General features: G+C 67.1%; 1 protein-coding gene across 9 annotated transcripts in view; it reads right to left on the reverse strand.

Moving 5' to 3' along the window:
- Positions 1 to 6,752: 6,752 nt before the first annotated feature.
- Positions 6,753 to 12,590, reverse strand: part of HDLBP (high density lipoprotein binding protein) — a 73,205-nt gene continuing 67,367 nt past the window's right edge. For all 9 annotated transcript variants that reach the window (XM_012755612.2, XM_012755614.2, XM_012755621.2 and 6 more), the window contains 7 exons: positions 12,321 to 12,425; positions 12,035 to 12,169; positions 11,132 to 11,275; positions 8,752 to 8,937; positions 7,556 to 7,672; positions 7,351 to 7,479; positions 6,753 to 7,221 (listed from right to left, as the gene is read on the reverse strand). In XM_012755612.2, the coding sequence (XP_012611066.2) occupies positions 7,135 to 7,221; positions 7,351 to 7,479; positions 7,556 to 7,672; positions 8,752 to 8,937; positions 11,132 to 11,275; positions 12,035 to 12,169; positions 12,321 to 12,425 (903 nt within the window). In that variant the 3' untranslated portion in view covers positions 6,753 to 7,134. The remainder of the gene's footprint in view (positions 7,222 to 7,350; positions 7,480 to 7,555; positions 7,673 to 8,751; positions 8,938 to 11,131; positions 11,276 to 12,034; positions 12,170 to 12,320; positions 12,426 to 12,590) is intronic.

Genomic DNA, 12,590 nt, shown 5'->3' on the forward strand with positions numbered 1-12,590 from the left:
CCCGGCTGATCGTCTGCGGTTATTGCAGGGCGCCGCGTCCCTGGCCATTTGCTGGTCTCCTCCTCTGCGAGGGGCCTCGAGAACGGGTCTGTGGGAGCCGTGGGGACGGTCCCACGCTGGGGGGGGGGTGTCTGGGCCCCCCAGCCCGAGCTCTCGGGGTCCAGCCTGTCAGACCAGCCGACGCGACTCCGAACACGTCGAGTAAGGTTAAGAGCGAGCTTGGGCGGCAGTGCTGCCGCCTGGGTGCGGGGTCCTCGGAGCTCTCCTCGCCGGGGCGGTGGCCACGCCAGGCCCGGTGCCGGCCGCTCTTGCGTGCCTGTCGTTGACCGCCGGGGCCCCACGTGTGGCAGAAGCTCCGTGGCCCACGGCTGTGCTGCGAGGCCGGCAGACGTGAGCCCACGTGAGTCTCTCTTCCAAGATCTGACCTCTGACCACTGCGACGCAGCCTCGCACTAACACCCTGGCGTCGACAGACACCGGGGTCGGGGTTTACCATCCCCTCGGGTCCCCTCCACAGTGAGAGCTGCGGCCTGAGGCTGCCGGGCCCTCCCACGTCCAGGGCCAGGGCAGCACGTCCAGCGTGGGGCCACGCACTGCCACACGGCTGCTCTGCTCAAACTCAAGTTCATTAAAACGGAACTAAAGATTCAGCTCCTCCGCGGCACTCGCCACTCTCCGGGGCAGAGTCGCTGGGGGCGTGTCCGTTCCCTAGCTGGATGGAGCTGCCCTAGATTGCGCCGCTTTGGTGGCTGCCCTGGGGCCGCATCTGCAGCCGGCCAGAGGGTGATGGTCGCGCCCGCGTCCTGACCCGGCCTTGGTCAGAACACACTGGGTGGGACTCCGGGAAGCGCCTGCCCCCTGAGGGGCAAACCTGGTGGGGCAGACGGGTGGGGGGAGCAGACTGCACCTTAGGACCCCGCCCTCGGCGGACAGGTCAGCTCTGAGGACAAGAGACAGACATTTCTAGACACACGACACAGGAGTTGAGGGCCCTGGCTGAAAACCTTGTTCAGGGATTCGCTACCAAACAGCAAATGAATCCAAGCTAGGAACTGAGGGAAAGACCAGATTTAGGAGCAGCAGCAGCAGCAGCACTGAAAACCAGCAAGACTCCAGTGTGAAAAAATGCATTTAGCGTGTTGTGAAGCTTTTTGCAAATGCTCAGACATAATTCCTAACAAGATACAAGACGTGCCCCACAGAGCAATCAGCAATCTGAAGCACCAGTTGCTGCTTTTCCTTTAATCTGGGAGGTGAACGTCTCGCCTGGGGGAGACCAGATGGGTTTGTGCTGGCGAGGAAGGAGGGAGACGCAGGGCAGCGGTCACTGGCTGCCGGAGCAGGGCAAGCTGCGAAACGCCAGCTCACACTCGGGAGGAAAACCAGGAACCCAGGCGAGGAGGACCTGAGGACATGGTGGGAGGGGGCAGGCAGGCGAGGCTGCAAGGGGGCCTCACTCGGGGTCCTCACGTGCCTGTGGTAGAGGCAGGACTTTTCCAAAACAGGCTAGAAAATCACATGAAAAAATGTCGACAGGGCGAGACTTGTGCCCTGAGTCCAGTACAATCCTATCAAAAGTGCCGCTTGAGTTTTTGAGACGCTTACTATGCTGTAAACTGTGGAAGAAAAAAACTCATATTACAATTCAGTTGGTTTGGAAAGGCACCGGGACAGGTGCTTTCCCACCTGATGCTCAGAGCTGGGAACTCACAGTGAAGAAGGCATGGGGCCTGAGCCGGCGGCACCAGCCCAGTCCTGGGGGAACCTGGGTAGGGACTGAGCAGCCAGGATGGTGCCCAGCGGGTTGGGTAGGAGCGGACAGGGTCCTGGGCAGCGCTGGCACGGTGGTGCGCTAGGCGGGAAGCCACTGCTGTCCCTGCCTGGGGCTGTGCGCAGGGCAGAACAATAAAATAGAAAAGTGATAGCGAACCACGTGGGAAAGTCTGTGTGGGAAAGCCTGCATGAGTGAGGAGGGTAAGACCCCACAGGAGGGTAAGATCCCGCAGCATCCTGTCCCGAAGGTCTTGAGCAGACAGTCTGGGGCCACCAGAGCCGCTCTGTCCCCAAGAGTAGCGGGCCAGGAGCCCCTAGGAGTGGACGTCCTCCTAGGACGGCCCTTGGCCGGAGACTGAGCAGAGCAGGAGCACACAGCTACATCAGGCAGGAAGACCCTTCTGAGGGCACCACGGGGTTGGGCTGAGCCCCCATGTTGATGCCACCGCAGGGCCTGCCAGGGCCACACCCTGCTGCCTCCTCTCTCCTTCCTGGTTTCCTCATCTCAGTCCTGGCACAGAACCAACGTCAGGGTCTGTGCAGGTGCAGTGAGATCTCTGGGAAGATGCCCCAGGCCCAGGCACGAGGCCCTGCTGGCCGTGACAGAGGGAACCGGCCTGCCAGGGACCCACCTGCTGTTCCAAGCACAGCGCAGGGAACAGTCGAGGCTCCCTGGGAGGGCCAGGCCTGCGGCTGCTGAGCGAGACTTTGGGGCTGAGAGGACGGCGCCAACCAGGACAAGGGTCCAGCCAGAGGGGTTTCAGCTGGCGGGAGACGGCCCCGGAGGACAGACCGCCGAGCTTGCAGTGCACCAGGGAGCCTTATGGAGGGCATGGCGTGCGGGGAGTGGGCTCCAGGGGACGGGCAGGGCCACACCCCGTCAAGAGGGGCCATGAGCTGGTGGGACATGCCCAAGGTCACACTCCAGGGAGTGGCAGAGCTGGCACTGCCACCTGGGTCTTCTGGTGTCCTGGACCCTGGTGAAACCCTGGCCCGCCACTCAACACATGCCACATAATAACTGCATGGAGCCTCAGTTTCCCTGCATCAAGATGGAGTTTGCTGGGCTTATCTGGCAAGGCTCCAGGCAGAGGTGACGCCTGGGGCTGTCCCTGCCGAATTCCTCCTCCTTCTTACCCTCTAAGGCAGCGGCAGTGACACCTCCAAGGCAATGGCAGTGACAGCGATGCTGCTGCTGAGATCTCTGAGCAAGCGAGGCACCGGGAGGAGGCACCTCTCCTGTAGCTCGGAGCCCCACACCCCTCTTCAGTCAAAGATCTGTTCCAGGAGCTGGGAGGCCTCGCCCTGCCCGCCAGCCATGGGGCCCCTCTCCTGCCTGCTTCGGCCGATTGCTGGGCACCACGAGTGCGTCCGAGGGGACAGGCCCCTCCCGCCCTCTGCCCACATGCCGGCCACAGGCAGAGACCAGGCTGGTGCCGAGAGCTGGCCGTGACCTCCGAGGCCTCTTCCGGAAGCCACTGTGCCAGGCCCACCGTGCTGCGTCGGCCACAGGGAGGGGGTGGGGAGACAGACTCCAGGGGGCTGAGCACACACCCCAGCCCCTCAGGCACCCCGATGCTCTGGGCCTCGGGGTGGCACCGTGGCATCTTCCTTAGGCCCTTGGGCAGCAGAAGGAACAGGTGCTCAGGGTGACTTTGGACAGGGCACCCCCAGCCCCAGGGAGCCTCTGTTTTCCCACCTGTCCAATGGCTCCACCAGAAGGAACAGGTCACTTTGGGGGCCTTGGTGGCCCGACCATCCTGTCACCATCCCCTCTGCAGAGAATGCTGGGAAGTGCCCGCTCCCCGCCTCGGGGACTGGGCAGGGGCAGGGCTGCGGGTGACTCACGACCCCTGGGGACCCACAGTCACGACCCGGGCCTGGCCCTGGATGACAGAGCCAAGCAGGGCCGGTGTCTGGGCTCACGGCTCTGCCTTTCCGGGCCTCGGTTTACAGGAAAAGGGGTCGGGCTAGAAAGCTGTCTCCCCTGCCTTCCCATGGCTCCCGCTTCACACCCTGCAGATGGGGAGGGGGTGCCCAGCTGCCCCCCTGAGAATCCAGCAGTGCTGCCCCCCAAACTCCACCTCCCTCCTGCCCAGGTCTCTCACTCTTTGCGCCATTTTGCCAGCCCGTGAGCGGGAACAGTGGCCTGTCCTCCCACAGAGACGGGGGTCGCCCGCAGGCAATGGGAGAATGGGGTGTCAGCACGCCAAGCCCCTCTCGGGGTGTCGGGGACCCAGGCGCCTCCCAGAGCAGCGGCTCCTGGACACACAGGCCCGGCCAGGCCTCCCGCCGGTGTTTCCTGCCAGGTTCTGATGCAGGTAAGTTACGGTCTTCTCAGAAACACCAGGTTACGCGTCTCTTCAGGTAGGTCTGGCAGGGTTTGCTCTGTGTCCTTAGGTTCTTCATCGCACAGCAGCTTGTGCTGTGACCTGCACATGGACACTCACTCTTCCCGCTTATTCTTTTTCCTTTTGATTCCTTGCCTGGCTTCTGGTGAACGGGTAAAAGCGTTTTGTATTTCTTTTTTTTCTCGTTCTGCTTATTTAGAACTGATGGCATATATTTCTATTATTTTAAGCGTTACCCTTACATTTTTTAAGCATGCATCCTTAACTAGCCATTCCGCTAACAAAGCCTGAAATGCATTTGTCTCCTTTCTGCATGCCTCACGAGGACATAGCGTACCACCTACTAAGCGCCAAGCACTCCATTTTCTTGTTACATGGAGTTTTAGTTTTACATAAAAACACACGGGCCAGGCTGACTTCGCCCAGGCGGGCAACATAAAAACACACGGGCCAGGCTGACTTCGCCCAGGCGGGCAGCGGGGTCCCCACCAGCTCCACACCCTCCCCCCCCCCCCCCCCCGCACCCTCCCCCCCCCAGCTGCTCCGCAGGCACAACGCACAGCTAGGACCCGCCCTGTGCCCGGCAGCCGCAGAGGTTTGCTGCTGGAGCCCATCAGACAACCCGAGCGGAGAGCGGGGGCTTCACCTGCTGCTTCACAAGGACAGTGTCCACCTGGACAGCCGCAGAGCCACAGGGCAGCTGCCACCGCGTGGGGACCGCAGAACAGGAGGCCGCCGGGGGCCACCACTGGCTCCTGCCTAACGTGACTTGGCCGCCAGGAGAACCACACCAAGGATGGGAGCTGCCGGGCCCCACGGGAGCCACGGCAACGAGAACACACGAGTCTCAGCCACTGCATCTGGTTGTGGGTTTTATTTCAGAGTCTATAAAATTCCAGCGCCACCCACAGTCACGAGCCTTTACACACGTTTGCATAGAATCTCCAGGTTCCAAAGTTAAGGCCAGGGGGCGTGCCATGGCTGTGGGGGACACTCAGCCCAGGAAAAGGACACACATGCCCCCTCCCCCCACCAGGGAGCCCCCGACGGCTCCACAGCTTCAGGGAGACAACCTGGCAGGGTCATTCCATAAACTTTATTAACAAAGAAAAATAGTGAGAGAGACCCATGCGGAGACCAGGGAGGAGCTGGCATCCGAGACGGTCAGCGTGGCGGGGAGATGTGCAGATGTCTGCCCAGAGCTCAGAACCTGCCTTTTCGGGGAGGGGGGCAGTCGCTGGAGGACACTAGGGAAGACGGGACAGACGCTGGTGGGAGCTGGGAGAAGGGGGGGCAAGGTGGCCAACAGGAAACGTCCCCTGACTCCTGCAGATGGGAGGGAGGGGACAGTCCTTTCCTGCCCCCCCAGGCTCTCCCCAGAAGGGAGGGGACATTTCCTGGGGAAGGCGAAGGCGTTTTCCTGCCCCCCAGGGCCGCCCCACCCGTGAGGCTGCAGGACACATTCTCTCCCGACCCGACCTCCCACTCCGGCACACAGAGGCTGCCCGGGCCACTGGGGCCTTCCCCAGGCTGCTGGCGGCACACGCGGGCCGAGTGATTCTGGGTCTACGCAGGAGCTCCGGAGCCTGAGGACGACACGGAGAGAGTGACACGGCAGCGGAGCCCCCGGCACCTGTCAGCTCTCTAGGACTCACATACCGGGGACAGGGCAACTCGCCAGTGGCCCTGTCACCCCTGGGGGACAGAGGCAGGGAGGAAGCAGGTGACTCAGAGACCCGGGCCCAGCCTTGGTCCTCCAAATGTGGCGCAGACGCCCGGGTGGGACCGCCTGGGACCACCCTCCTCTCGCAGCAGACCTTCAGCCACGCCCGCTGCGCCACCCCATCACGCCAAGGCCAGCGTCTGCCATGCGGGGTCCCTGCCGCACACGCAGGGCAGACGGGCCCTCGGCTGGGACGCGTGGGCTCTCAGCAACCAGCGTCCAGGTTTCACTCTGCGTCGCCTCCCGGTCCGACCAAGCCACATCCTCTCTCCACCCCAAGGCCAACCCAGGACCTGTCCCCTAGGCTGTGCCTAGCACCCAGGTGGCCTGGGGGAAAGTGCGCGCCCCCCTGGACTGGCCTGGGGGCGCAGGGCGGGCGGCAGCGGGACCCGGTGCAGGGCGCTCGCCTCCAGCTTACGGCAAACCCACAACCGCCGGAAGTGTCAATCAAGAGAAGTGCGGGCGGCGCCAACCACACAGCAGGCCACCCCCACGCAGGCTGAGGTAGAAAGAGGCGGCGGGACGCGGGGTCCAGGCAGGGCGCAGGGGGCAGAAACCCGCCTGGCTGCTGCTGGAGGCCATGCGCCCCTGTCCCCCGCGCGTCCCAGGTGACAGCAGGCACCGTGACACGGGACCAGATGACACAGGACAACCTGCACGACCTCACCCCCCAGGCCCCGCCCACCACACCTGGGCTGGGTGAGGCAGTGGGTTGGGGTGCAGACACCTGGCACTCCCAGAGCCCGAAGCAGGTGAGACCAGGACCATGCGAGAACCCCAGTCTCCCTTGCCTCGGGCCCCCTGCAGGACGGCGACGGCCCCCAGAGCCAGCCTCCTCCCGCAGGGTCTGCGGGCGGGCGACAGGCAGGGGTGGGAGAGGAGGTGGGAAAGGAAGAGGGTAAACGTTTTGGCTTTTACAAAGTCAAGGAAATTTATTTCCTGAGGTCATGACACAGGAAGTCGACTCCTAGCCACAGCGCGGAGCTCTCGCCGTGAAGTCAGAGTGTTGGCTGACATGCTGGGTGGACCGGAAGCTGGAGTCTGTGTTATCTCGTCACGAAACGCTCGGTTACCTTTGCTTAGTGTTAAAACGAGGAGGCCCGGAGCCGCGTGTCGGGGAGAGGCCCGAGCGGAGCCGCCGGCCGGGAAGCCGCGCCGGCCGCGCCGCGAGACCTCGGGGAGGGGAGAGTGTCGGCGACTTGCGGAGGGTCCAGCCGCTGGGTCGGTCGAGGCGAACCCCGCGTGGTCGGGTTCGGGTCAGCAGGCTGGAGGTTCTGCTTCTGGCCATTATCGCTTGGGGCCCCACGGGAGGGTCTTGGGGGCCACCTGCGCTCCAAAGCTGGGAAACTCCTCGGAGCTGCTCATGTCCGGAGCCTGCGGGGAGGACGCGGCTTCAGCGGGGGCCGCCCCCCGGGTCCCGGGGCAGCTGCCAGCCTCGCGCCTGAGCCCCCATCCGCCGCCCCCGTCTGCCGCCCCCCCCAGGCCACCCCCACGCCGCCTGACCTTGTCGCTGCCGCTGGCGGTCCAGGGGGCGTCGCGCACCACGAAGCCTTTGGACGGCGCCTTGGACTCCTCGTGCGCCGGGGGCTTCATGTAGACCTGCAGGGCCTCGCTGTCCACCACGTCCGCCAGCTGCGGGCAGGGGCTGGTCTCAGCGCGCCGGGGCCACGGCGGCGCCGCCCTCCCCCTCGCCCGCGCCCCCACTCACGTATTCCTCCTCCAGGTTGAGCACGTGGTCGATGGCCTCCTCCACGTTCTCGGGGAGCCCCGTCACAGTGACGCAGTTGGGGTCGGGGGCCCCGCTCTGCGGGAAGCGGATGTCCACCTGGAAGGCGCACAGACCGGCTGAGGGGCTCGGCGTGAGGGCTCTGGACCACAGAGCAGGCCCGCCCCGCTCCACTCCTCCAGCGTCAAGGCCCGCCCCGCCAGCACCCGGCCCCGCCCCACTCCTCCAGCGTCAAGGCCCGCCCCGCCAGCACCCGGCCCCGCCCCAGTCCTCCAGCATCAGGGCCTGGCCCCGCCCCACTCCTGCGTCAGGGCCCGCCCCGCCAGCACCCGGCCCCGCCCCAGTCCTCCAGCATCAGGGCCTGGCCCCGCCCCACTCCTCCTGCGTCAGGGCCCGCCCCGCCAGCACCCGGCCCCGCCCCAGTCCTCCAGCATCAGGGCCTGGCCCCGCCCCACTCCTCCTGCGTCAGGGCCCGCCCCGCCAGCACCCGGCCCCGCCCCAGTCCTCCAGCATCAGGGCCTGGCCCCGCCCCACTCCTCCTGCGTCAGGGCCTGGCCCCGCCCCTCCAGCTCCACCCTGGCCCCGCCCTCCAGGGCCAACACCCGGTCCCGCCCCTCCAGTGCCAAGACCCGGCCCCGCCCCCCAGCGCCAGCACCCGGCTCCGCCCCTCCAGGGCCAACACCCGGTCCCGCCCCTCCAGTGCCAGGACCCGGCCCCGCCCCCCAGCGCCAGCGTCCGGCCCCGCCCCCCAGCACCAGCGTCCGGCCCCGCCCCTCCAGCGCCAGCACCCGGCTCCGCCCCTCCAGGGCCAACACCCGGTCCCGCCCCTCCAGTGCCAGGACCCGGCCCCGCCCCCCAGCGCCAGCGTCCGGCCCCGCCCCTCCAGCGCCAGCACCCGGTCCCGCCCTCCAGTGCCAGGACCCGGCCCCGCCCCCCAGCGCCAGCGTCCGGCCCCGCCCCTCCAGCGCCAGCACCCGGCCCCGCCCTCCAGTGCCAGGACCCGGCCCCGCCCCCCAGCGCCAGCGTCCGGCCCCGCCCCTCCAGCGCCAGCACCCGGTCCCGCCCCTCCAGTGCCAGGACCCGGCCCCGCCCCCCAGCGCCAGCACCCGGCTCCGCCCCACCGTCTGCCCGGGGGCCAGCAGCCTGCGCAGGACGGCGGCAGGCCCGTCCAGGCTCACCTTGAACTCGTCCATGATCTTGCGGATGGCTTTGCCGCGGGCGCCGATGATGCGGGCGTGGACGCGGTGGTCCAGCGAGACGTCCTCAGAGACCATCTGCTCGAGCTCGCCCACGATTCTCAGGATGGCGTCCCGGGCGGCCTCCGTGTTCTTCTCGTACCCCGTGATGGTGATCTGGTCCTGGGGCTGAAAGAGGGGCGCAGTCAGAGAGACGGGGTGTCTCGTGGGGCTCAGGACGGGGGCCGGCGGCCAGCTGTGCACGCCGGTGCCCCTCGCAGCGCAGCGCGGGAGAGGGGAGGTGGAACACGGCGGCTGACTTAAAAAGACAGGGTGAGAGCACCCATTCAGCTCCCGCCCGTCCCTAACCCCGCCGACAAGACGGCCACTACAGGGCCAGAAAGGGACCTGCCCGGCAAGACGGGCCGCAGGCGGGTGAGCGCGGGCTCCAGGACGGTGGCGCAGGGTCCGGGCCACAGAGCAAAGGCCCCTCGGCCTCCCGCTTCTCCGCCCCGCGTGGCAGACCCACCAGCTGGCGTCCCGCCGCCCACAAGCCCCCACTCGCTCAGTGCCGCCGCGCCCCAGACGGACAGATTGACAGGGACAGGCTCCCCCACCAGACTAGGAGGGAGCAAACACAGCTCAGGGTGGACGGCGGGAAATGGGACAAGACAGCCGTGACTCAGAACCCCTGGGATGGGAGAGACCCATGCACCCACAACGCGAGAGCAGAAACCCGAGCAGAAACCCGAGACGGGACAAGGACAAACGCCTAGAGGAAACAGACGAGCAGAGAAGACCCCGGGAGCCTGCCTCGCAGACAGAAGCAAAGCGCACAGTGGGGTGGGGGCTCCACCGCAACCAGCCGGAGCAGAGCAGAGCCAAGACCTGCGAGGGCGGTCGCGGCCCGGCACCAAGCCTCACGGATGGAAGCACAGCTCACCCCGGAGAAAGCAAAGCTGCACGCGAAAATCTGCCTGCCCAGCTCTGCCAGGCCCGCGGGACACGGGCTGCGCTAGTGTAGACACCAGACCAGGGCCCGCGGGACACGGGCTGCGCTAGTGTAGACACCAGACCAGGGCCCGGGGGACACGGGCTGCGCTAGTGTAAACACCAGACCAGGGCCCGCGGGACACGGGCTGCGCTAGTGTAGACACCAGACCAGGGCCCGCGGGACACGGGCTGCGCTAGTGTAGACACCAGACCAGGGCCTGGGGGACACGGGCTGCGCTAGTGTAGACACCAGACCAGGGCCCGCGGGACACGGGCTGCGCTAGTGTAGACACCAGACCAGGGGCTGGGGGACACGGGCTGCGCTAGTGTAGACACCAGACCAGGGCCTGGGGGACACGGGCTGCGCTAGTGTAGACACCAGACCAGGGCCTGGGGGACACGGGCTGCGCTAGTGTAGACACCAGACCAGGGCCCGCGGGACACGGGCTGCGCTAGTGTAGACACCAGACCAGGGGCTGGGGGACACGGGCTGCGCTAGTGTAGACACCAGACCAGGGCCTGGGGGACACGGGCTGCGCTAGTGTAGACACCAGACCAGGGCCTGGGGGACACGGGCTGCGCTAGTGTAGACACCAGACCAGGGGCTGGGGGACACGGGCTGCGCTAGTGTAGACACCAGACCAGGGCCTGGGGGACACGGGCTGCGCTAGTGTAAACACCAGACCAGGGCCCGCGGGACACGGGCTGCGCTAGTGTAGACACCAGACCAGGGCCTGGGGGACACGGGCCAGGCGTGCAGGAGGCGTGGTGGGATGGAGGGACCGTGCTCTTTCCCAGGAGGCCGGAGAGACCGCGGCCACCAAGGCTCCCGGGCCCCTCCCCCATGCGAGGCCACAGCGGCTGGGCACAGTGAGCCAACCCTGGGCAGGGCAGCCAGAGCGGGGGAGGCTGTGCCCAGAGGGGCTGCGGGTCCCCACGACACGGGGGCCACCTTGGAGAGGCCACGCCTGCTGGAGGGAGCGCCGCGCACGCTTGGAGCCAGAGGGCAGGGCTGGGCAGGACGGGCCGTGCCAGGCCAGGCCAGGGAGGGCCCGTCACTGAGGGCAGGGCTGCCCTGCACCTCCACCCAGGGGTGCGGCCGAGCCCCGGTGGCGGGTGAGCGGACAACGCTCAGGAGGGGCCCGCCGCAGGACCTGCTCCTGCCAGGAGGCACAGGAGGAAACACCTGAGCCCCGGACGACGCGCGGTTGGGGACGCCGCTCCCACCTGCCAACGCCAGGACGCGGCCGGAGCTGACACCGGCTCTCCGGAGACCTGCTGCGGCCGTCCCCGCACCTGGCGCGTCACCAGAGCCCGCCTGGTCGCCGGTCCCCAGGCGGGCGAAGGCCAGCGGTGGCCCCACCCCGGCCCCACCGGGGGCCACTCTCACCTGGCTGCCGTCGTCCTTGTCAGGGAACTGGATGTTCACGTCATGCTCCAAGCGGATCTGGGTGATCACGGCCCCCTTCCTGCCAATGATCTTGGGATGGTATTTGGGGTCCACAGTGACGCTCAGCTTGAAACTCCGCAAAGCCTGCAAAGGAAACAGGCGGGGATGAGGCAGAGTGCCGGCCACGCCCCACGCCGGCCCGCAACGCAACTGCTACCCCCCAGAAACCGAGGGAGACGCCCGTTTTCCATGGAACTCTGTGCTCCAGAGCAGTGCCGGTTCTCTGGTCTGACCCACCACCCTGGACACCGCCAACAGCGAGAACCAGGGGACCGGCCCCTCCACACTAGGCACAGAAACCCCTAAATCAGGCTCTTGCCGGTCTCTGCTGGTAACTGAGGGGGGCCGGGCGTGAGTCCGCGGCTCGGGGACCTGCTCTGGCATCCGGGAAACAGAATCTGACCAGGAGCGTGAAACAACGTCCCGGGTCCTCTAGGGGCCTGTGGACAGGTGTGGCCCGGCCAGAGGACAGAACCCCAGGGCCACTGGTGTCAGCCTGAGGTCAGGTTTCCAAGCTCCGCCCCTCCCCCAACCACATGCTGACGGAAAGACACAAAGTTGTGCGCGTGGTGACGGCCACACCCGGCACTGGCACCGTCACCTCAGGTTCCCTGCCCAGAGCACAGAGCGGCCCCCATGCCCCGCGCAGCCCTTCCAGCACCAGTCGCACCCCAACTTCCTGGCCCCTCGGCCCGAGCCCGCCCCGTGCTGCCAGGGCCGCAGGGCCCCCCTCCGCTGCACCTCCACTTTCCGCTGGAGAGAGAGCGGCTCATGCCCTCAGCCCGGCCTCCCCCAGCCGCCCTCGTAGCCGGGGCACTGGCGGCAGGGCCGCGCCTCGCTCACCCGGTCCTCCTGCTCGGCCTGCAGCTCCCGCACGCGCTCCAGCAGCCCGGCCTTGGCGCGGTCCAGATTCGCCGCGAGGCCCGTGATGGCGATGACGTCGGACTGCAGCTCGGGCGCGGGCACGTGTATGTTCACCTGCGAGGGGGCGGAGCAGACCTGAGGCCGGGCGAGGGAGCCCACCCTGTGGAGGGAGCCGCCCCGCCAGGCAGACGGGAGGATCCGGCGCCGGCAGAGGACGGGACGAGAGCGCACCCACCTGGGCCGCGGCTGCCAGTGACCTGCCTACCTCAAACTCGTCCATCATCTTGCGGATGCCGCTCCCCTTCTGCCCGATGACGTACCGGTGGAGGTCAAAGGGCACTTCCACTTCGATGGTGACGGGAACCAAGGCCTGCAGGGGGACAGTCAGGGTCGGCTGGGGGAGTGGAGGACAGAGCCCCGCCAGCGGCGGACCAGGACCTTCGGCTCCAGGGTCGGCCACTTCGCCTCTGTGATCTAGCGTCGCGACGCAGGAGGGGCCTGCGTGTGGCCGTCTCCGCGCTGCCCCGCAGACCAG

This window comes from Microcebus murinus, chromosome 8 (genome assembly GCF_040939455.1).
Source record: "Microcebus murinus isolate Inina chromosome 8, M.murinus_Inina_mat1.0, whole genome shotgun sequence".
NCBI lineage: Eukaryota > Metazoa > Chordata > Mammalia > Primates > Cheirogaleidae > Microcebus > Microcebus murinus.